This window comes from Peromyscus maniculatus, chromosome 1 (genome assembly GCF_049852395.1).
Source record: "Peromyscus maniculatus bairdii isolate BWxNUB_F1_BW_parent chromosome 1, HU_Pman_BW_mat_3.1, whole genome shotgun sequence".
Lineage (NCBI taxonomy): Eukaryota > Metazoa > Chordata > Mammalia > Rodentia > Cricetidae > Peromyscus > Peromyscus maniculatus.
In genome coordinates this window covers 36,883,459-36,904,296 of record NC_134852.1, presented here as the reverse complement: position 1 = coordinate 36,904,296, position 20,838 = coordinate 36,883,459, and the positions used below count along the sequence as shown (strand labels likewise).

The window sequence follows — 20,838 nt, the reverse complement described above, 5'->3', positions numbered from 1 at the left end:
GGACCCAGAGTTACTTGGGAACTGGATTGTAGCGGGCTTCGAGGCAACTCAGAGTTCAGTTCCAAGGGCGTGGCCTTGAGAAGGCCAGGTAGAGGCTCTGGGATGGGAGAGTTTGAAGGAGAGCGAGTGTAGCTTGCAAGGCAAGAGGCCTAGCCGACCGGCCTACAGCCCCCAGGTAACCGGGGAAGGAGAGGGCGGGCCCTGCCTGCAAGGGGTGGGGCCTCGTTGGGTGGGCGTGATGCCCCGCCCCGCCCCGCCCCCCGACGTTGAGTCCCGCAACAGCCCGGGGCAACTGGCACTCTCAGCCTGATTCCCCCCAAGCGGAGCTGCGGGGCCGGGCCGGGCCGGGGCGGACCCCGGGATCCCGGACGCGGCCGCCCGGGCCCGCGGGCGGGGGGATTGGCAGGGGACCCGCGTGGGCACAGCCACCATGGAGTTCCGGCAGGAGGAGTTTCGGAAGCTGGCGGGGCGCGCCCTGGGGAGGCTGCACCGGTGAGCTTGGTGGGGTTCCTGGGAGGGGAAGGGTGAGGACGCCTCCTTTCCCCCCGGGAGCAGACGGACAGAGGGAGAAGAGAGATGACACCCTGGCACTGTGGGGAGGCCCACCCATCTGTGCAGGATTCGGCCCTGTGGATGCTGGCCTCCCACTGCCTGGTCCACCATCCTCTTCCTCCCCGCTGCACCTCACCCCACCTTGGGCTTGACTTTTCTTTGAGATTGTGCATCCCTCCCTATTCTCTGGGTGTCTGTCCACCTGTCTCCTCTCTCTGGGTTCCTCGTCTGTCCCTTCCCTCTGATTAGGAGCCATGGAGCTCACTAGCTGTCCATCGGTCCTGACTGCGCCTCTCGCACGCCCCTCCCGTTCTTCCTCTCTGGACCGCTGGCCCCCACTCGGGTCTCTGTTTCTCTTGGAATCTCTGACTGTTCCCCTGGAGTGCTCTCCCCATCTCTTTTCATCCTCTTTCTCAGATTCTGTCCCTAGAGGCATTTAATCTGGAGCTAAAGCGGATTGGGGCTGTTGGTCCTTGTCCTTGAGGGGGGTTAAGCCGAGAGGAAAAAGCTGGGGTATCCCAGGTTCAGGAGGGGGTGGTGGTGGTGAGGGAGTTTCAGGCCACGAAACCAAATTAATCTCGGGAGGTAATATGGACTTCCCAAGGGATATAGGCTAGAACTGTGTGAGATTTGCTCCCACCCAGAACCATGATTCCAGTGACCCCAGTGTCCCTTGAGGTGGCCTGGACACCTCCCAGCCTCACCCCCAACCCCAGCTCTGGCTCCAAGTCAGAGAAATTACTCAGCTCTCCAGAAACCTAAAAATATCTATTCACGGTGCAGGGAGGAGATGGCCTCGTGGGCATGGCGCCCTTAGGGCCCGCTTCCTCCATCCAGGGCCCTGGTCCATCCTTACGTGGTCCTCGGTCCATCTCCCTGGGCCACCTGAGTCTAATGTCAGTCCGACAGTCCAGCTTACTGGGGCTCACATCTTGGCTCCCAAGTTACCCCACCCTCTGGTAACACGAGAGGAGAGGGATGAGGTGGACAGAGGGAGGCAGGAGGTGCAGTGGGGGGTGGGTGGGGGGAGCTGAGACAGCTTCACCTCTCCTAGTTTTCCAATCCCCAGCCCCTCCCCACCCTTTTTTCTCGCCTCCTTTCACGAGTTTCTCAAAATACACCAGTGTGAAGTCAGGGGAGAGAAAGACGTGCTGGTGGAGGGGGCTGCAGGGGTGAGAGCGGGAGGAGGGGGGGTGTTCTTTAGGCCCTCCCTCTCAATCTCTCCACTTCCTTTCCGGGCCCCCAGCCTTGCCTTTCCTCTCCAGACTCAGAGACCCCAGGAGAAGCATCATAAAGCTGGGGAGGGGGCAAGCATTTATTTGCTTACAAAATCCAGAATTCACTTTGACGAGGGGGGTGAGCATTAATGGCTGAGGACCACACTTATCATTTGAACACAGATCATCCTTCCCAAGCCTGGAACGGGATAAGAGCTACAGATGTTCCTGGAGATGGAGAAGGCTGGTGCTAGCTGGGGGCTGGGGGTGTCTTTTGGACCAAGATAACCCAGGGTGTCTTCGGACAAAGAGGAGCCGGGAGCCAGGGCGTCTTGCTTCTTTCGGCCAGGTTCTGGGCAGGGCAGTGCTGGGGGCCAGGAATGGATCAGGCCCAAGTTGCTTTCCTCCTGTGTGACCTTGGACCTGTGACATCTGTTTTTGAAGTCTCAGTTTCCTAATTCTATGATAGGAAGAAACCAGAAATCTACCAAGGCACAGGGGACGATGCGGGAGTGGGGAGGCCCCTTCAGAGAGCAGCCGAGACTCGGCTTCCTTTGGGGAACTCCACCCTAAGGGACACCTCCCCTCTCCAAGTCCTTGGCCTAGGTGGGGTCATTCAGAGGGGAGATGGGGCTTCTCTGTGACTCTTGCTATTCTGAGACAAGGTCTCCGGTAGCCCAGGCTGGCCCTTGAACTCCTGATCACTGCCTGGCCCCAGCTGCACTGCGCTGTGCGGTGGCCGCCTGTGTCCCGTCTCGTATGATACTCAGGATCCCTGTTTGAAAAGCCTGGCTTGGAGAGATCTGACATCTAATACACACAACAAATATCAAAATTCTGGGGCTAGACCCACGCCTGCAGTTTCAGAGTCAGTCAAATATCAGAAATCAACCTGGGTCAAGTTCCACTCTCACAGGGAATGCTCTGTGGAGGGGAACATGCGGGGTCCTTCTACCCCATGTTGTTCATCCTGGGGGCTTTGATTCCCAGCTCTTGGACTCTGTCTACACCCTCTCTCTTTCTATCTCCAGACCCCCCACTTTTTTTTTTTTTTTTTTTTTTGGACCACAGGACCAGGCTCCTGTGCATCTCTGGCTGGCCTGGAACATGCTGTGTAGACGAGGCTGGCCTGGAACTCAGAGAGATCCTGCCTCTGCCTTAAAGTACTGTGATTAAAGGCGAGCGCCACCATATGGCTTGTTTTGTTGTGACTAAGTCTGGTGTAACTCAGGCTGGATGACCTTGAATTCTGATCCTCCTGCCTCCGCTTCTAAGTGTGATTACAGATGTGTGCCAGTCAGTGTACCTGGCTTCTCGGTGCTGGGGTAGAACTGAGACCTTCCCACATGTTGGGCAAGCGCTCTGCCAACTGGGCTGCCTCTCTCTTCTCCCTCACTTGTCCCACGCTGTGGCCCAGGCTGGTCTGGAGATCGCAGCAATCCTCCTGCCTCAGCCTCACAAGTGCTGGGATTACAGGCGTGAGCCACCACGCCTGGTTTCTACCTCCACCCCTTTCTTGCCCGCCCCTCCCACCTCCTTAAGTCTCAGGATGGGGCTGTGGGCTGTGTTCTTTGGTCCTCCGCCCCTCCCCCCAGGCCGTCTGGCTGTTCTTTCCTCCCCCGTCCCAGTCTCCCTCGCCTCCATCTGTTCTCGCCCCTTCCTGGGATCCAGCCGGATCCCCTGGCTGCCTACCCGCCTCAGAGGGGCCACGCTGAACTCTCAAGGTCCCCATACTTCAGACACCTCATTGGCCTCCGATCATCTGTCCCCGGTGTCTCCTCATCTCTTCATTTCCTAATATCAGAGGCTCTCTGCCCTTCCCACCCCACGTCTGTGTCTCTTAAAGTCAGGCAGTTCCTGCTCTCTCCCCTGAGTCTCTGTCTTTCTCTGACCTTCTCTCCTTTCTCTAGGTCTCTGTCATCCCCCCCCCCCCCCGCTCTGGGTTTCTTATCTTTTGTGCTCTCTCTCTCTGAGTCTCTACCCTTTCATTAGGTCCCCCCAGTTCTCTGTCTACTCCCCATGTTCCTGTCCCACTCTTTGCCTCTCCGTCTCAGCACTCTGCCCACCTGTCTCCAGGTCAGGCCCTCCTGCCTCCAGCAGCCTCTCTGGCTGGGAGACAGCCCCTCCTTGAGCTCTATCCATCATCACAGACTCAATCCTGGATGCAGATCGGGCGGAGGCGAGAGTCACGCTGGGGAATGAATGCGCCAATCTCCCTACCATCTGTCCCCCGCCAGGACACCAGCCATCACTCCCCCTCCCTGCTCCCTAGGCTGACAGTCTGAACCCCAGATTCCCCAGGGGCCCCAAACTGGACTGCTGGACTCAGCACCATCGGGGACTCCCCAAACCCACATATCTGGGGCCTAGAAGCGGGGCGATCACGGGAAGGGGGAGGGGAGGGGGTGTCTGTATATATAGCCGAGGTGGCTCGAAGCATCTGCTCTGTTGACACCTTTGCGCAGGCCTCTTTGTACCTTTGCTGACTCAAATAGACTTGGATCTGCATCTGCCGGAGGGGGCTGGGGACAGTCTTGGAGTTGGCGGTGGGGCTCGCAGGCACCTGCTCTTTGATTCCAAAGGGTGGTGTGGAGTCTGTAACTCCCTAGTGGAGAGATGGAGAAGGTGACTGAAGATCTTGACCCCAGAGTCGGATCCAGGCAGGGGAGAGCTGGTGGCCTGGACTCCTGGCACTGGAAGGAATTCCGACTCAGAATTCTGGGTCTGACAAAAGACCGTGGTTTTCCATGCACTCCTCCGTCACAGGGAGGAGAGGGCACCCTGAGTTCTTGGAGGGAGGGAGGGAAAGACAGATCAGAGACGCCTGCATCCTGGTGAGGGCAGCAAAGCAAGGTTAAGCCAGGAACCCCCGTGCCACCGGGAGGAGGGGCCTGGACTGCTGAGGCTTTGCTTCTCGCGGCCCTGCAGGTTACTGGAGAAGCGTCAGGAAGGCGCGGAGACCCTGGAGCTGAGCGCCGACGGGCGCCCAGTGACCACGCACACGCGGGACCCGCCTGTGCTGGACTGCACCTGCTTTGGCCTCCCTCGCCGCTATATCATCGCCATCATGAGTGGTCTGGGTTTCTGCATCAGCTTCGGCATCCGCTGCAACCTGGGCGTGGCCATCGTGTCCATGGTCAACAACAGCACGACCCACCGTGGGGGCCACGTGGTGGTGCAGGTAGCTGCTCTAGCGAGCCCTGCTCACGGCCCGTGATGTCACACGCGGCCAGTTCACACTCCTTCCCAGCTACACTCTGCCCATCGTGCCTCCCTACAGATCTGCCCCTGCTCCGGGTCCCTGCCTTCCTAAGCCCCGCCCTGATACAAAGAAAGCTCCACCCCTTCCCATGCTGGATTAGGAAATGTCACACCAGTATTCGGTATACTTATTACCTCGGTCCATTTTGGACCTTCTAGCCAGTTCTCTTACAGCTGTGTCCCGCGTTTGTGTTCTCGGGTCACATTTATATCATTTCACTCCTATCTCAAGCTCCTTCCCAAATTTACCTCTACCTTTGCCCACCTGATTAGTTCAGGCCCACACCTAAAGCCTTGTCCAAACTCAGATTTATGCTGTTTTAACTTGGGTATTATAGAAGCCATGACCATGACTGGAAAAAAGGGGGGGAAATCTTGGTTTGTTCTGTAGCTTACCTGAAACCCCATCCTCTGCTCCAATATAATAAGGCACACCCCTAATTTAGCTACTTCTTGGCCCTGCCTAGGCCCCATACAGGTCTGTCCACAGACAGGAGGCAGTCATTCCCACACTTGGGGATGTTCAGGGAGGGGATACTGAGGTAAGCGAGCAAGTAGCAGTAGGCTTCTAGGCAGCAGCGCTTATAGTTATAGGACCGTATAGGGCTAGCTCTAGCAACATGGAAGAGCGTGGAGTTCCAGTGAGCTCTGGCTGGCAGGTTTGGGCAGGGGGAGGGGATCTGGTGCTGGTTGTCTGAGACACTAAATCTATGGGTGCTGATTGACGGAGGGTAGAGTCTGGAGAGCGGTTAGTGTGATGTGCATTTTGACCCGCAGAAAGCTCAGTTCAACTGGGATCCAGAGACTGTCGGCCTCATACACGGCTCCTTTTTCTGGGGCTACATAGTCACTCAGATTCCGGGAGGATTTATATGCCAAAAGTTCGCAGCTAACAGGTACAGTGACGGCATCTCAAGGTGGCAGAAACTGCAGCTGTGTGTGTGTGTGTGTGTGTGTGTGTGTGTGTGTGTGTGTGTGGTGGAGCTAGAGGTGTGGCCTTGGGTTTGGCTCTGGGATATTGGGAGGGTCCTTGTTTGAGGGCATATCTTAGCGGTGTCCTTGAGTTCTGTGAAACTCGTGGCCTGTTGTGGGCAGGAAGGGCAAACCCTAGGGATGGTGGGAAGGCCAGATGGCCAGGACCACACGAGCACCTCACTACACCTGCCTTGGTTAGACTCTTTCCTTTCCCACCTTCCCACCAGGGTCTTTGGCTTTGCCATCGTGGCTACCTCCACCCTCAACATGCTGATCCCCTCAGCGGCCCGCGTCCACTACGGCGCGGTCATCTTTGTGAGGATCCTGCAGGGACTGGTAGAGGTAAAGCCGCCCCCTAAGCCCTGCCCCCTCTCTGGCCCCACCTCTTCCCTCTGACCTCGCTGCTCCCTCCCTAGGGGGTCACATACCCTGCCTGCCATGGCATCTGGAGCAAATGGGCCCCTCCCTTAGAACGGAGTCGGCTGGCGACAACAGCCTTTTGTGGTGAGCAGGGACTGGGGACCGGCTGAGGTGTGTGTGTGTGTGGGGCGGGGGCTTGAGCTGTGATGCGGCAGATTCCAGGGCTGAGGGCGGGCTGCTCTCTACCCTCCTTGTCTCCTCAGGTTCCTATGCTGGGGCAGTGGTTGCCATGCCCCTGGCGGGGGTCCTGGTGCAGTATTCGGGGTGGAGCTCTGTCTTCTATGTCTATGGTGAGGGACTCAAATGTATGGTTCTGGGCGGCACTGGGGCTGAGTGAGGCCAGATGTCACCCCGCTCCCCTCCCGCTCCGCCCCCCACAGGCAGCTTCGGGATCTTTTGGTACCTGTTCTGGTTGCTGGTCTCCTATGAGTCACCCGCAATGCACCCCAGCATCTCAGAAGAGGAGCGGAAATACATCGAGGATGCCATCGGAGAGAGTGCCAAGCTCATGAACCCCGTCACGGTGCGGCGCGGCTGTGGGACCGGGCAGGGAGGACCCGAGTGTGCTGGCTCAAAGCTGTGCAGCGACTCAGAGGGGACAGGACTGCCAAGCAAATGGGGCTAGATGGGGTGTGGCGACACAGGCAGCTACTTCAGGGGCTGAGGCAGGAGGATTGCAAGTTCGAGGTCAGGCTATAAAGTGAGTTCAAGGCCAGGCTGGGAAGTTTAGTGAAGCTTTATTTCAAAAGTGAAAAGTGAAAAGTATAGCTCAATGGTAGATCACTTGCCTAGAATACCCCAGTGAGGGACTGGGGCATGGCTCAATGATAGAGTGCTTGCCTAGCATGCATGAGGTCATGGGTTCTATTCCCGTTACTGAAAAAAAAGAAAGAAAGAAAGAAAGAAGGAAAAAAGGAAAAGAAAAGAAACTAGCTGGGCTAGATTCCATATTAGGCTGGATGGAGCTCGAGAATGTCAGGTACTGGACCTAGAGTTAGGTACAAGGTGGGCTGAGTTACAGCCACGGATGAGGCCTGGTTAAAAGCAGCAGAGGGGGATTAGAACCTGAGATTTTGCTAGATATTGCTGTGCGTACGGCTGAACTTTGTAGCGTGATTGAATAGACATTTTCCTGGGCTCACATTCATGGGTTATCATGGGGTTTAAGATCTGGAACTCAAGGAACCTCTGGGGAGTCGGGCCCCATCTTTCGTCCTTGTGGTGCAACCTTAAAGCTGGAGTTTTAGAATTCCTAAGTCCCCAGGAGTGAAGATGTGGCCCGTGCTAGAGGCTTCAGTGAGCCAGGGGGGGGGTCCCTGAAGGGACATGAAGTTCCCAAGCCCTAGTGTCTGCCTTAGCATGGTCTGCCCCCCCCCCCAGAAATTCAACACACCCTGGAGGCGCTTCTTCACGTCCATGCCGGTCTACGCCATCATCGTGGCCAACTTTTGCCGCAGCTGGACCTTCTACCTGCTCCTCATCTCCCAGCCCGCCTACTTTGAAGAAGTGTTCGGCTTTGAGATCAGCAAGGTTAGGGTGCAGGAGTCGGGGCTCGGTGGGGGGGAGGGAGAGCGTGCCTGCGTCCCTGGGCGGGACCGAGGAGGAGGCGGCGCCTGTGCACCTGTTCCCACAGGTGGGCCTGGTGTCGGCGCTGCCGCACCTGGTCATGACCATCATCGTGCCCATCGGAGGCCAGATCGCCGACTTCCTGCGCAGTCGCCGGATAATGTCCACCACCAATGTGCGAAAGCTGATGAACTGCGGCGGTGCGTGGGTGGAGCGCGCGCGTGGAGCAGAGCGCATGGAGCAGAGCGCAAAGGGGAGGGTCGGATGGGCAGGGTAGAGGTGGGGGTCACAGGGCGTGGCTGACCCGACCCCATCTGAGGGAGTAAGGGCCGTGTGCAACACTTCCGGGGAGCCAGGTTTGGAGACCACCATGTGGGAAGGGTAGGCAGATGAGCGGTGTAGAGATGACACCGAGGTGAAGCCAGACTTAAACTAGTCGGGGGTGGGGTGGGGTGCTGGGACTGGGGGAGCTGAGTCCTGTATAACCCTAAAACCTAAAGTCCTATAACTCTAAAATGGCCACAACTGGGGTTTTAGGGAGATAGGTCATGGGTGGAGACTTGGGAACACCAGACTGTGAGTGGGGGACCTAGCAAGATGGTTGAGAATGGGGACCAGGGGAGATGGGGACCTGAGTGGGGTCCTTATGTGATAGGGACACAGAGTGAGTTCTGAGGGTTCAGAGATGGGGTGCTGGGTCTTGCGGAGTGTGGCTCAGTCAGAAGGTGGGACACAGTGGGCCCCTGTAAGGCAGAGCCGCCAAAAGATATGGCTTGGGGTGGGTCTTGGGGAAGCAGGACCCTCTGTGGTTTGGTGAAACTGGTCAGGTGTTCTGCAGGTCAGAGTGGCCAGCTGGGGTCCATAGAAGGGGGCTGGGGTGAGGTCAAGGCTGGGCATGTGGGCAGGGTGGCCAGTAGGGTCACAATGGGCACTTGGGAGACATGGCCCTCCGCAGGCTTCGGGATGGAAGCCACGCTGCTGCTGGTGGTCGGATATTCACACTCCAAGGGTGTGGCCATCTCCTTCCTTGTCCTGGCTGTGGGCTTCAGCGGCTTTGCCATCTCTGGTGAGAACCCCAGATGGGTAGCTGGGGGTATTGGAGTCAGCTCGGGCCCTGAAATGGGCTTCTTGGGGGCTAGAGAGATGTCTCAGCAGTTAAGACTTGCTACTCTTTCAGAAGACCTGAATTTGGTTCCCAGCATCTACCCAACTGCCAGTAGTGGATCATGCGCCCTCTTCTGGCCTCTATGGGCACTGCACTCACATGTGTATACCCTCACCCAGACATACACATTAATAAGTATACATTTTAAAAACGAATGCCTCAGAAGAGCGGAGGAGATGGGTGGGTGTGACACTGCAGTGGGGACTTGGTGCGACAGCTGCTGACTTGATCCCCACCAGGGTTTAACGTGAACCACTTGGACATCGCCCCTCGCTATGCCAGCATCTTGATGGGCATCTCCAACGGCGTGGGCACACTGTCTGGGATGGTGTGCCCCATCATCGTGGGCGCAATGACCAAGCACAAGGTTAGCACAGCCCTCCCAGTGCATGCCTGGAACCTCTGACACCCAGCCCCCCTCCTCCTCTCCCTTTCTCTTATTAATTTGTCTGTCTGTCTTTCTTTCTTTCTTTCTTTCTTTCTTTCTTTCTTTCTTTCTTTCTTTCTTTCTTTCTTTCTTTCTTTCTTTCTTTCTTTCCTTCCTTCTTCCTTCCTTCCTTCCTTCCTTCCTTCCTTCCTTCCTTCCTTCTTCCTTTCTTTCTTTCTTTCTTTTTTAAGATGGGGTTTCACGCCAGGCGGTGGTGTCATACACCTTTAATCCCAGCACTTGGGAGGCAGAGGCAGGAGGATCTCTGTGTGTTTGAGGTCAGCCTGGTCTATAGAGTGAGTTCTAGGACAGCCAAGACTACACAGAGAAGCCCTGTCTCGAAAAGTCGAAAATCCCCCCAAAAGAGAGAGAGAGAGAGAGAGAGAGAGAGAGAGAGAGAGAGAGAGAGAGAGAGAGAGAGAGGGTTTCTCCGTGTAGCTCTGGCTGTCCTGGAACTCACTCTGTAGATCAGGCTGGCCTCAAACTCAGAGATTTTATCTCTTAAAACATCTATTTTTATTAGTTTAATTTTTTATTAACTTAGCATGTGTGAGCTTTTTTATGGTATGGAATATACATTGGTTCCCTCTTTCCACCATGGGGTCCCAGGGTAGAACTCAGGTCGCCAGGGTTGGCAGCCTCTCTACCCACTGAATCATCTCACCAACCCTATTTTTTTTAAAGTTGGAGTCTCATTATATAGTCCTGGCTGGTCTGGAGCTCTGTGTAGACCAGGCTGGCCTCGAACTCACTGAGATCCATCTGCCTCTGTGCTCTGCCACATCTGGCCTCCTGTTATTTGTGTGTGTGTGTGTGTGTGTGTGTGTGTGTGTGTGTGTGTGTGTGTGTGCACATGAGTGCTGTGCCCCCAGAGGCCGGAGGGCGCCGGGCTCCTTGGAATTACAGGTCATCGTGAGCTGCCTAATGTGGGTGCCGAGAACTGAACCTGGGTCTTCTGTAAAAGCCATAAGGCCTGGTAACTGCTGAGCCATCTTTTCAGGCCCCTCTATGTATCTTTAAAGGCGGCCATCCTCCTGCGGCGGCCTGCAGAGGCGCTGACCTCCTGTTGTCTCCCCCAGACTCGCGAGGAGTGGCAGTACGTGTTCCTCATCGCCTCCCTGGTGCACTATGGGGGCGTCATCTTCTACGGGGTCTTTGCTTCGGGGGAGAAGCAGCCGTGGGCGGAGCCGGAGGAGATGAGCGAGGAGAAGTGCGGCTTCGTGGGCCACGACCAGCTGGCTGGCAGCGACGAGAGCGAGGTGGAGGACGAGGCCGAGCCCCCGGGGGCGCCCCCTGCACCCCCTCCTTCCTATGGGGCCACACACAGCACAGTCCAGCCTCCGAGGCCCCCACCCCCGGTCCGGGACTACTGACCGTGTGCCTCCCCCCGATGGGCAGTTTCCAGGACCTCCACTCCATGCGCCCCCAGCCTGGGCGGCCGTGGAGGGAGCCGCCTCCTCCCCGGCCTGCCGCGGGCCTAACCGCGAGTCCCCCCCCCGTTCCCAGTGCTGTGCAACCGAGCTCTTCCCCCCAAAACTGCCTCTCAGGGGGTGAAGCTGCGCACTAGCAGTTTCAAGGACGCCCGAGCACCCCTGAAAGTTGTCCGCTTGTTCTGCCCGTCCGGTTTCAGGTCTTCCCTTCGGGACTTGGATGGACACAGCTCAACTCTTTCGTCGTGGTTTTGAGGCCCCCCCCCTTTCCCAGCACCCCAGGGATTCTCAGGCTACCCCGAGATTATTCAGCTGGTCTCCAACTCAGAAAAGCTCATGGTCATCCCCCCTTAGATCCAGGGCTCCCCTAACCAAGGTGGTTCAACCAACCTCCAAGCCCGCCATTCCGAGGACTGATTCTCACCAGCGTTTCTGCGGGAAAATGGCGGTTTCAAGTCCCCCCACCCCTTCCCTCCCTCCCTCACCAGCACTTTGCCGGGCCTTGTCCTTACCCTAGGTTAGCACGACGTCCAGGGAAACGGCCGGGGTGGCTCTGCTCCCCGTGCCCTTCTTCTGACTCGGTTTTCAGGTCTTTGCTCAAGTCTATTAATTCAGGGCTGGAAGCTGTCACTTCTTCCCTGTGGTGGTTTCAGGACCCCCCTCCCCCCAAATCCTTGCACTTTATCTTCTGGGTGGCTCGGGCTGCCCCCAGTTTCTCAGTGACCATTTGTTGTGTCCCTCAGGGGCTAAATGACTCCAGATCCGGGGTGCTCCCCTCACAGTCACCCCAGGACGGGAGGGGGGCGGGCCTGGGCGAGGAGGGCTGTCCCGGGCAGGGGTGTGTCTGGCGTCTCCGTCTCCGTGACTGTAAATCCGCCCTGCCCGTCCCCTCCAATAAACGCTGTGGTGTACAGAGCGGGGTCACCTGATGCGGGTCGCGGGGTCAGAACCCCGGCTCCTCAGCCCCGGCCTCCGCGCGTGCAGGGCGCAGGCTCCTCCCGTCCACGCCGCTGGCCCTGGGCCGCACCCCTGCCCCGCCGCCCCCTGCCCCGCCGCCCCCTGCCCCCCCTGCCCCGCCGCCCCTGCCCCTCCGCCCCTCCGCCCCCTGCCCCTCCGCCCCTCCGCCCCCTGCCCCGCCGCCCCCGCCCCTGCCCCTCCGCCCCCTGCCCCGCCGCCCCCGCCCCTGCCCCTCCGCCCCCTGCCCCTCCGCCCCCTGCCCCGCCGCCCCCTGCCCCCTGCCCCCCCTGCCCCTCCGCCCCTCCGCCCCCTGCCCCTCCGCCCCCTGCCCCCTGCCCCCCCTGCCCCTCCGCCCCCTGCCCCCCCTGCCCCTCCGCCCCTCCGCCCCCTGCCCCGCCGCCCCCGCCCCTGCCCCTCCGCCCCCTGCCCCCCCTGCCCCGCCGCCCCTCCGCCCCCAGCCCCCCCGCCCCCAGCCCCCCCGCCCCTGCCCCTGCCCCTCCGCCCCCTGCCCCGCCGCCCCCGCCCCTGCCCCGCCGCCCCCAGCCCCGCCGCCCCCGCCCCGCCGCCCCTGCCCCTCCGCCCCTGCCCCTGCGCCGCCGCCCCCCTGCCCCGCCGCCCCTGCCCCGCCGCCCCCCAGCCCCGCCGACCCCCTGCCCCGCCGCACCCCTGCCCCGCCGCACCCCTGCCCCCCTGCCCCTCCGCCCCTGCCCCTCCGCCCCTGCCCCGCCGCCCCCGCCCCGCCGCCCCCGCCCCTCCGCCCCCCGCCCCGCCGCCCCCGCCCCTCCGCCAGGCACCCAGGCGCAGATGTAGGGTGAGGTAACTTTTATTGGGAGCTCGGCTCGGCTCTGGGGTCCTCGAGGCGGTGCCGCCGTCCTCAGACGAAGTTGGGGGACAGCGCGGCAGGGGACAGGGCTTCCAGGCGCTGCGGGCCGCGGGGCGGCGGGGGCAGCTTGGGCGGCAGCGGGGGCGTGCGGGGCGGCTGCTGCGTGGCGATGTGCGAGGGCACCCACGCGTCCGAGCCGTACAAGTACAGGTCCAGGGGGTCCTTCGGGGCGTCCAGGTGCAGGGCTGCAGGGCGGGGGGGGGGGGGGTGAGGAGCTGAGGACATTCCGGGGTGTGTGACTGTGTGTGTGTGACTGTGTGTGTGCGCGCGCGCGTGTGTGTGTGTGACTGTGTGTGTGTGTGTCTGTGTGTGTGTGACTGTGTGTGTGTGACTGTGTGTGTGTGTGTCTGTGTGTGTGTGACTGTGTGTGTGTGTGTGTGTGTGTGTGTGTGTGTGTGTGTGCGCGTGTGTGTGTGTGTGTGTGTGACTGTGTGTGTGTGTGTGCGTGTGTGTGTGCGTGTGTGTGTGCGTGTGTGTGTGTGTGACTGTGTGTGTGTGACTGTGTGTGTGCGCGCGCGCGCGTGTGTGTGTGACTGTGTGTGTGCGCGCGCGCGTGTGTGTGTGTGACTGTGTGTGTGTGTGTGACTGTGTGTGTGACTGTGTGTGTGTGACTGTGTGTGTGTGTCTGTGTGTGTGTGACTGTGTGTGTACGCGCGCGCGTGTGTGTGTGTGACTGTGTGTGTGCGCGCGCGCGTGTGTGTGTGTGACTGTGTGTGTGCGCGCGCGCGCGCGCGCGTGTGTGTGTGACTGTGTGTGTGTGTGCGCGCGCGCGCGTGTGTGTGTGACTGTGTGTGTGTGTGTGCGCGCGCGCGCGTGTGTGTGTGTGTGTGCGCGCGCGCGCGTGTGTGTGACTGTGTGTGTGTGTGTGTGTGTGTGTGTGACTGTGTGTGTGTGTGTGCGCGCGCGCGCGCGCGCGCGCGCGTGTGTGTGTGTGTGTGTGTGTGTGTGTGTGTGACTGTGTGTGTGTGTGCGCGCGCGTGTGTTGGGAATCTGGGACCGTGGTAGGGTCAGGCTTTACACTTACCTGGGACAGGGGTCTGTGGTTTTGTTTGTGATTATCTGTATTTCATGTGCACTGGTGTTGTGCCTGCATGTGTGTCTGTGTGGGGTGTCAGGTCCCCTGGAACTGGAGTTACAGACAGTTGTGAGCTGCCATGTGGTTGCTGAGAATTGAACCCAGGTCCTCGGGAAGAGCAGCCAGTGCTCTTAACCGCTGAGCCGCCCCTCCAGCCCCCTGCCGGGTGGTGTGTGTGGAGTGTGTCTGTGTTCTTTAGAAGGCTGTCCTAAGTCTGGACAAGGCCTGGGTCCGGAGCCGTTTGGGCCTTCTGGGGTGAGCAAACACTTACCCGGTTCGTCTCCGCTGTCCCGGAGCCGGTGGTGTGCAAAGGACCTGTGTCTGGAGGCCCGGCGGTAGAGACACCACAGCAGGAGGAATATGCCAATTAGCATCCCTGTCCCCGCGAAGAACAGGCACAGGGACCCACTGATGGAGCCTCGCGGGCGGCTGACCAGAGTCACCCCTGAGAGATGAACAGCCATTTAAACAGAGGGCCTCCTCCCTCAGACCCGGCCTCCTCCCTCAGACCCGGCCTCCTCCCTCAGACTTGGCCTCCTCCCTCAGACTCGGCCTCCTCCCTCAGACCCGGCCCTCCTCCCTCAGACCCGGCCTCCTCCCTCAGACCCGGCCTCCTCCCTCAGACCCGGCCTCCTCCCTCAGACCCGGCCTCCTCCCTCAGACTCAGCCTCCTCCCTCAGACCCGGCCCTCCTCCCTCAGACCCGGCCCTCCTCCCTCAGACCCAGGGTCCAGGCCCAGCCTCCTCCCTCAGACCCAGGGTCCCACCCAGCCTCCTCCCTCAGACCCAGGGTCCAGGCCCAGCGTCCTCCCTCAGACCCAGGGTCCAGGCCCAGCCTCCTCCCTCAGACCCAGGGTCCAGGTTCCACCCTCCTCCCTCAGACTCAGGGGTCCAGGCCCAGCCCTCCCCACTCAGACCCGGCCTCCTCCCTCAGACCCAGCCCTCCCCACTCAGACTCAGGGGTCCAAGTCCAGCCCTCCTCCCTCAGACCCAAGGCTGCAGGTCTGGCCCTCCTCCCTCAGACCCAGCCCTCCTCCCTCAGACCCGGCCTCCTCCCTCAGACCCAGCCCTCCTCCCTCAGACCCGGCCCTCCTCCCTCAGACCCAGCCTCCTCCCTCAGACCCAGGGTCCAGGCCCAGCCTCCTCCCTCAGACCCAGGGTCCAGACCCAGCCTCCTCCCTCAGACCCAGGGTCCAGGCCCAGCCCTCCTCCCTCAGACCCAGGGTCCAGGCCCAGCCCTCCTCCCTCAGACCCAGCCCTCCTCCCTCAGACTCAGGGGTCCAGGTCCAGCCCTCCTCCCTCAGACCCAAGGCTACAGGTCTAGCCCTCCTCCCTCAGACTCAGGGGTCCAGGTCCAGCCCTCCTCCCTCAGACCCAGGGGTCCAGGCCCAGCCTCCTCCCTCAGACCCAGGGGTCCAGGCCCAGCCTCCTCCCTCAGACCCAGGGTCCAGGCCCAGCCTCCTCCCTCAGACCCAGGGTCCAGGCCCAGCCCTCCTCCCTCAGACCCAGGGTGCAGGCCCAGCCTCCTCCCTCAGACCCAGGGGTCAAGGCCCAGCCTCCTCCCTCAGATCCAGGGTCCAGGCCCAGCCTCCTCCCTCAGACCCAGGGTCCAGGCCCAGCCCTCTGCTTGGAGATCCTCTGCTTGGAGATCCGTGGCCAGGCCCCTCACCAGTCTCCTTCACTCGCTCCACCACGATGATTGTATTGACGGTCTCTCCTCGGCTGTGTTTCTGAGGGGCCTGCAGCACCCCAGGGGCTACCTGATTGGGGTGGTCTGGAGGAGCAGGGGGGCCTGCAATCCGTGCCGATGGAGGAGGGATATCTGGCCCTTTAGGGCCTGAGTTCTGGGGTATATTCAGCTCCTTGGTCCCTAGGGGATCTGACGTGGGCAGGCCAGGAGTGGCAATTTGGGTGGCTGCGGGGGATTCTGGGCTGGGACTCAAGCCCGGCTCACGGGATGTGGTGGCTTCCTCCCTGAAGGCTGCTGTTGGTTGGGTGGGAAGACCAGAGGTGATTCCTAAGGCAGAGGTCACAGCCATCTCTGTTGCGTTTTGGTTGGTGGTTGTGGGGAACTGTGTCTGGGGGATGTCGGTGGGAGTGGAGTGGGTGATGAAAAATGCTGACTGTGGCGTTTCTGTGGGGTCAGCATGGGTGGTTGGTAGTAATGCAGAACTTAGGGTTCTGTTCGTACCAGGGTCATAGGTCTCCCGGGCTGTGGAGCTGAGGAGCTGGGTGGGGCCAGGACTTGGTATCTTAGGGATTTCCGGGGAGTCTTGGTGTGTAGTTGGTGCAGGGTCAGTGTGTTCAGCTTTGGGAGATTCTGAGGGTGAAGTTTTGAAGGGATTAGGTTTTTGGGTTCCAGGGGATCCAGACTGGGAAACTGCAGTCAGGTCAGGTTTGGGCACCTCAGGAGATTCTGGCAGTGTTGCTTTGGAGGGGCTTGTTTGTAAAGCATCCTGGGATTCTGTGACTGTGAGCTGGGCAGGCACTGGGGTCTCTGGAGAACCTGAGAGCCTGGGTCTGGGGGGTGGTGTCTTGGAGGGCTCAGGAGGAGCCGCTGCGGGGAATCCTGGGGCAGGCCTGTCTCTAGTAGAATTTTCTAGAGCAACAGGCATCCTAGAGGGCTGGATTATCTCCTGGGGGTCGGAGCCCACGGGCAGAGAGGTTGAGGGAGCTGCCTTGGAACCCAGACCATCGAGGAGGAAGAGGAGGAGGAGGAGGAAGAAGAAGGGGCTGAAGTGCTGCATGGCCCAGAGATGCCTGTAGCTGTGGACGGAAGGAGCGGGGAGGAAAAGGTTAACACTAAAGCATCCTGGAGCCGGCACACTCCCAGAGGCCACACCCACTGGCTCCCCAACGACCAGGTCTGCACAGGGACTCTGGCAAAACCCAATGGCAAGTCTCTGGCGGCTGTGAGGTGGTAACTGTGGTCGCCAAGGTTACAGGAGTTCAGGGATTCTCGGGGGGGGGGGGTGCATTTACCAGTGGGGTCCTTGAAAACTGGGACATAATGACACCTTTCCAAGGTCCCACAAATGTGAGATTCCACCTTCAGAGGATATCAGGTGGCCAAGGGGACACGGGACAACCTCCTTCTCCTCCCAGGGCTCTTCAGACACCAGGACTGCACAGATGTTAACACTGGAGAATGAAGAGCTGGGACCCAAGCTGAGTCAGAGGGAGGGGAGACTCCATGGTCCTAAGAAGGTAGCTATTGGGCTTTGAGGCCCACAGAGTGAAGGGCTGAGGGTCCATGTCTTCCGTTCTTGCCAGAAATTAGGGCCTTAGAAACTTTGAATACTGGGACCTAGAAGTGGGGCTTAAGGGTTACAGGGGAGAGGACGTGGGGTCCTCAGACCACGGGTTAAGTGATGTCTGGATCTGAGTTCCAGGTCTCCGGGAAGTAGGGATGTGAGGTGTAGACTCCTGACAGTGAGCTCTATCCCCTGTTTACCGACAATTGATCCCGTAACTTCTGTAGTGGGTTGGAGATGGAGGAGTGAGCTTGGGTGGGGCAGGTCACTGGGGTCATGGGGTCTCTTACCTGTTCAGTGGTGTCCAAAACAGCAGATGACCGGCACTGGACAGAGACAGGCAGGGAGGTGCTGCTGAATGGCGCTGGAAGAGGCAGGTGCTGGGGTCCCAGAGGCACACAGGGATGCACCTGACCCCTCCCTGAGGAATCCTGGGAGCCTAGCAACAAGCTGAGGTTCTTAAAGAAACAAAGACATGGGACCTCATAGCTAGGGCAAAGGAGGAATTAGGATTTAACCAGGCTATTTTCCCTTTGAAGCCAAGGTTTGGCCAGGTATGATGGTACAGGCCCATGATCCCTGTTCTTGGAAGGCTGAGGCCATCTTGGGTGACAGTGAGACTCAGGCCAGTCTGGGCTGCCTAGCAGGACTGTGTCTCAAGAGCCAGGAGTGGTGGTCCTTGCCTTCAATCCCAGCATCTGGGAGGCTGAGGTAGGAAAACTGCCACAAATTTGAGGCCAGCTTGGGCTACAGTGTGAAGCCTTGACTCTAAAACAAAAATAAAAACCAACCAAACATACGCAAAAACAACCCTCCAAAAACTACCAACCCAACAGACAAAAAACAAACTCTCCATATATAAAAGCCCTGGGCCCAGCTGTCTGGTGGTAGCCAACACCTTTAATCCCAGCAGTTGGGAGGCAGAGGCAGGCGGATCTCTGTGAGTTCCAGGACAGCCTGGTCTACAGAGTGAGTTCCAGGACAGCCAGGGCTACTCGAAGAAACCCTGCCTCGAAAACAAACAAACAAACAAGCCCTAGGCCCTCTCCATTCACCCAACCAAAGCCAGGGATCTAAGTCCCCGGCCCCTCTCGACCTTAATCCCACTGTGTCACTGTTCCCTTCAGACTAGAGAACCCAGGCTTCCAGGCGGACCCTTGCCAGAACCCAGGAGTCTGGGGCTCTGTCTGACTACCTTTAGGTTTGGGATTCCAAGCTTGGACCCCTCCTTTCTGCAGAGATAGGAGTCCAGGCTCCTGTCTGCCTCCTTTGCCCATAATGTGGGAGGAGGGCGTCCCTCTTTATTTGCCCCCTACTTTGATAAGAGTCTTATTTAGCGTACACACATCTCAGATTTGCAGTCATCCTCCTGCTCCTGCCTCCTGAGTCTGGCAAGACAGGCGAGCTGCACTATGGGGTGGCCTTGGGAACCCCCTTTAAACATGCCAGGTATGGAGGATTGGGCCTTATCTCTAACCTGTCCCAGTGCCCTGGGGGACCCGGGGAGACGCATGTCTGTGGGAGCCCAGGGCCTCTGTGTCCCCACATCATGACTTCACCTGTTTGCACACTGCCACCTCCTCTCCCTCCCTGGCTGTCTGCTGAGCCTGCCTGTCCTTCCCACACCCTCTCAGCCTTCCCCTCCATCTCCAGAGCCCTCGGGCCTGCCTCTCGGTGTTATTTCCTTCCTAGGGCACCCGGTCTCTGTCCTGTCTGCAGGTTATTCCTCCCCTCTCTCCTCTTGGATTCCTCTGCTGTCTCTCTCCTCTGCCTCTCTCTGTGTCCCCGACTTGTGCTCTAATGGTCCCCCTCTGCAGTCTCTATTTTTATCCCTCTGACACACCCCTTATGTCCACCTCTCTGTCTGTCCCCTCCACTCCCCTTCTTCAGTACCAGCTCTGGGTCCCAATTAGTTGGTGGCGGCCACGGCAGCGGAGGCCCCCACCAGGCTTCTCATTACCGCTGGCGGCTCCTAATGAGCGTGGGGTGGAGTGACCCCGTGCCCCCAGTCCGGCCTGCGTCACTGCCAAGGCGAGGGTTGTGCGGGTATATAAGAGGGGGTGTGTGTGAGCATCGCTTCCTGAGTCCACTGCACGGTAGGGGGCCCCGCGGGAGCCTGGTGGCAGGGGTTGGACGGTGGGCTCCCAGATTCTGGGCGGGATGGTGACATCGAGACCCTGTCCCCCGTGTTCACAGGTGATGGAGACCTGCCAGGTGTCCAGGAGCCCCCGAGAGCGGCTGCTGCTGCTTTTGCTGCTGCTACTGCTTGTGCCCTGGGGCACCGGCCCCGCTTCAGGTGTTGCCCTGCCCCTCGCTGGTGTGTTCAGGTAGGTGTGAGGTCCCTGACACCCGGGAATGGGAGGAGACACCCCAAGGGAAGGCGAGATAACACGCGGGGGGGGGGTGAGTGGGGGAGGGGAGGGCCTGACGTTAGAACACGGTGGGGACCGGCGGCACATGGGGTCTGGCGCTCAGCCACTGCATCTCTCTTCTCGCAGCCTCCGCGCCCCCGGCCGGGCCTGGGCTGACTTGGGTACTCCCCTGTCTCGACGCAGCCTGGCGCTAGCGGACGACGCAGCCTTTCGGGAGCGCGCGCGCCTGCTAGCCGCCCTGGAGCGCCGCCGCTGGCTAGACTCGTACATGCAGAAGCTGTTGCTGCTGGACGCGCCCTGAGCCCAATAAAGAGCCAATCCCACCAGGAGCGAGCGCGCCTTCTTGCTGAGCCGCCCTCGCGTGGGTGTGTGGGGAGGGGCCCCGGAGGGGGCGCGCCGTCTCACTGCAACGTGGCCCTCCTCGTCCTCGCTGGCCCCGCAGCCTCCAGGGTCTGACCGAGTCTCTGTCCTCTCCGAATTCCCTCGCCACTCCACTCTCCTTTTGTCACAGTCGCAGGCCCCTGACCCGGCTGTGTGATGGGTCGGGTTTTTCCCCTCAAGACAGGGTTTGTGTAGCTCTGGCTGTCCTAGAACTCACTCCGGAGACCAGACTGCCCTCGAATTCAGAGATCCGCCTGCCTCTGCCTCTCCAGTGCTGGGATAAAGGCGACTGTCACCACCGCTCGGCTGGGTCAGGTTCCGCTCTCCCCCCTCCACCCCCGGCTTTTCAAGACATGGTTTCTCTGTATAAGTTCTGGTCGTTCAGGAACTCATTTTGTAGACCAGGCTAGGCTCGAACTCAGAGACCTGTCTGCTTCTATAAGGCGTGCACCACCACGCCAGGCGGGGGTCGGAGTGTCTTAACCTCTCTGGGCCTTTTGTTTATCCGCCCCTGGAGGTCTCCAAGAGTTCGGAGGAGTTCGCGCGGTCCTGCTGCAGGAGCAGGTAACCAATCAAAGCCCGCAGCTCCCGAGGCCCCGCCCCCAGCGACATTTGTCGAGTCTGCGAGCACGGGGGCGAGCGGACCGCGACCTGATTGGCCTACAGAGGTCGAAGAGGCCGCCTTCCTAAATTTGCATTTCCTGGAGGCGGACCGAGTCCTCATTGGCCTTTACGCTGTGGAGGCGGAGCTGCTGCTGGCGGCTGGGAGCCCAGGCTGCGGTCAGAAGCAGTTGGTAGGCGGCGCCCGCAGCGGTTCCCGGCCTCCAGGAGGCGGTACCCCATGCCCTGAAATCTGACAGCTCTCTCCAGCAGACCACACCTGGCTGCTTCGCCACAGGACTCA

General features: G+C 59.9%; 3 protein-coding genes across 5 annotated transcripts; 2 read left to right on the top strand and 1 right to left on the bottom strand.

The window, feature by feature from the left end:
• The first annotated feature begins 305 nt into the window (after positions 1-305).
• Positions 306-11,925, top strand: Slc17a7 (solute carrier family 17 member 7). Of its 2 annotated transcripts, XM_076575354.1 has the most exons (13): positions 306-492; positions 4,698-4,950; positions 5,498-5,572; positions 5,808-5,926; positions 6,233-6,347; positions 6,422-6,509; positions 6,629-6,715; positions 6,806-6,948; positions 7,806-7,955; positions 8,059-8,191; positions 8,947-9,057; positions 9,396-9,523; positions 10,663-11,925. In XM_076575354.1, exons 1-13 carry the CDS (start codon positions 431-433, stop codon positions 10,954-10,956), a joined length of 1,758 nt encoding a protein of 585 aa, XP_076431469.1. In that variant the 5' UTR covers positions 306-430; the 3' UTR covers positions 10,957-11,925. The 2 variants fall into 2 exon arrangements, with proteins under 2 accessions (XP_076431469.1, XP_006986319.1); XM_006986257.4 differs by lacking the exon at positions 5,498-5,572.
• Positions 11,926-12,776: 851 nt separating this feature from the next.
• On the bottom strand, positions 12,777-19,333 carry Gfy (golgi associated olfactory signaling regulator). The gene is made up of 4 exons (XM_076575345.1): positions 17,472-19,333; positions 15,597-16,693; positions 14,200-14,373; positions 12,777-13,038 (listed from the first exon to the last, which is right to left on the bottom strand). Exons 2-4 carry the CDS (start codon positions 16,672-16,674, stop codon positions 12,845-12,847), a joined length of 1,446 nt encoding a protein of 481 aa, XP_076431460.1. The 5' UTR covers positions 16,675-16,693; positions 17,472-19,333; the 3' UTR covers positions 12,777-12,844.
• On the top strand, positions 17,760-19,882 carry Pth2 (parathyroid hormone 2). 2 transcript variants are annotated; one of them, XM_016004913.3, is made up of 3 exons: positions 17,760-17,892; positions 19,378-19,508; positions 19,680-19,882. In XM_016004913.3, the coding sequence occupies exons 2-3, from the start codon at positions 19,381-19,383 to the stop codon at positions 19,852-19,854; spliced, it is 303 nt and encodes a 100-aa protein (XP_015860399.1). In that variant the 5' UTR covers positions 17,760-17,892; positions 19,378-19,380; the 3' UTR covers positions 19,855-19,882. The 2 variants fall into 2 exon arrangements, with proteins under 2 accessions (XP_015860399.1, XP_006986321.2); XM_006986259.4 differs by lacking the exon at positions 17,760-17,892 and having other exon boundaries at positions 19,342-19,508.
• Positions 19,883-20,838: the final 956 nt, after the last annotated feature.

Coding starts and splice junctions, on each gene's coding strand:
- Slc17a7 (XM_076575354.1), top strand. CDS start 431: ATGGAGTTCCGGCAGGAGGAGTTTCGGAAGCTGGCGGGGCGCGCCCTG. Junction 6,510..6,628: donor GGCGACAACAGCCTTTTGTG/GTGAGCAGGGAC, acceptor TTGTCTCCTCAG/GTTCCTATGCTGGGGCAGTG. Junction 6,716..6,805: donor CTCTGTCTTCTATGTCTATG/GTGAGGGACTCA, acceptor CGCCCCCCACAG/GCAGCTTCGGGATCTTTTGG.
- Gfy (XM_076575345.1), bottom strand. CDS start 16,674: ATGCAGCACTTCAGCCCCTTCTTCTTCCTCCTCCTCCTCCTCTTCCTC. Junction 14,374..15,596: donor GGAGCGAGTGAAGGAGACTG/GTGAGGGGCCTG, acceptor TTCATCTCTCAG/GGGTGACTCTGGTCAGCCGC. Junction 13,039..14,199: donor GGACAGCGGAGACGAACCGG/GTAAGTGTTTGC, acceptor CCCGCCCTGCAG/CCCTGCACCTGGACGCCCCG.
- Pth2 (XM_006986259.4), top strand. CDS start 19,342: ATGGTGACATCGAGACCCTGTCCCCCGTGTTCACAGGTGATGGAGACC. Junction 19,509..19,679: donor CCCCTCGCTGGTGTGTTCAG/GTAGGTGTGAGG, acceptor CTCTTCTCGCAG/CCTCCGCGCCCCCGGCCGGG.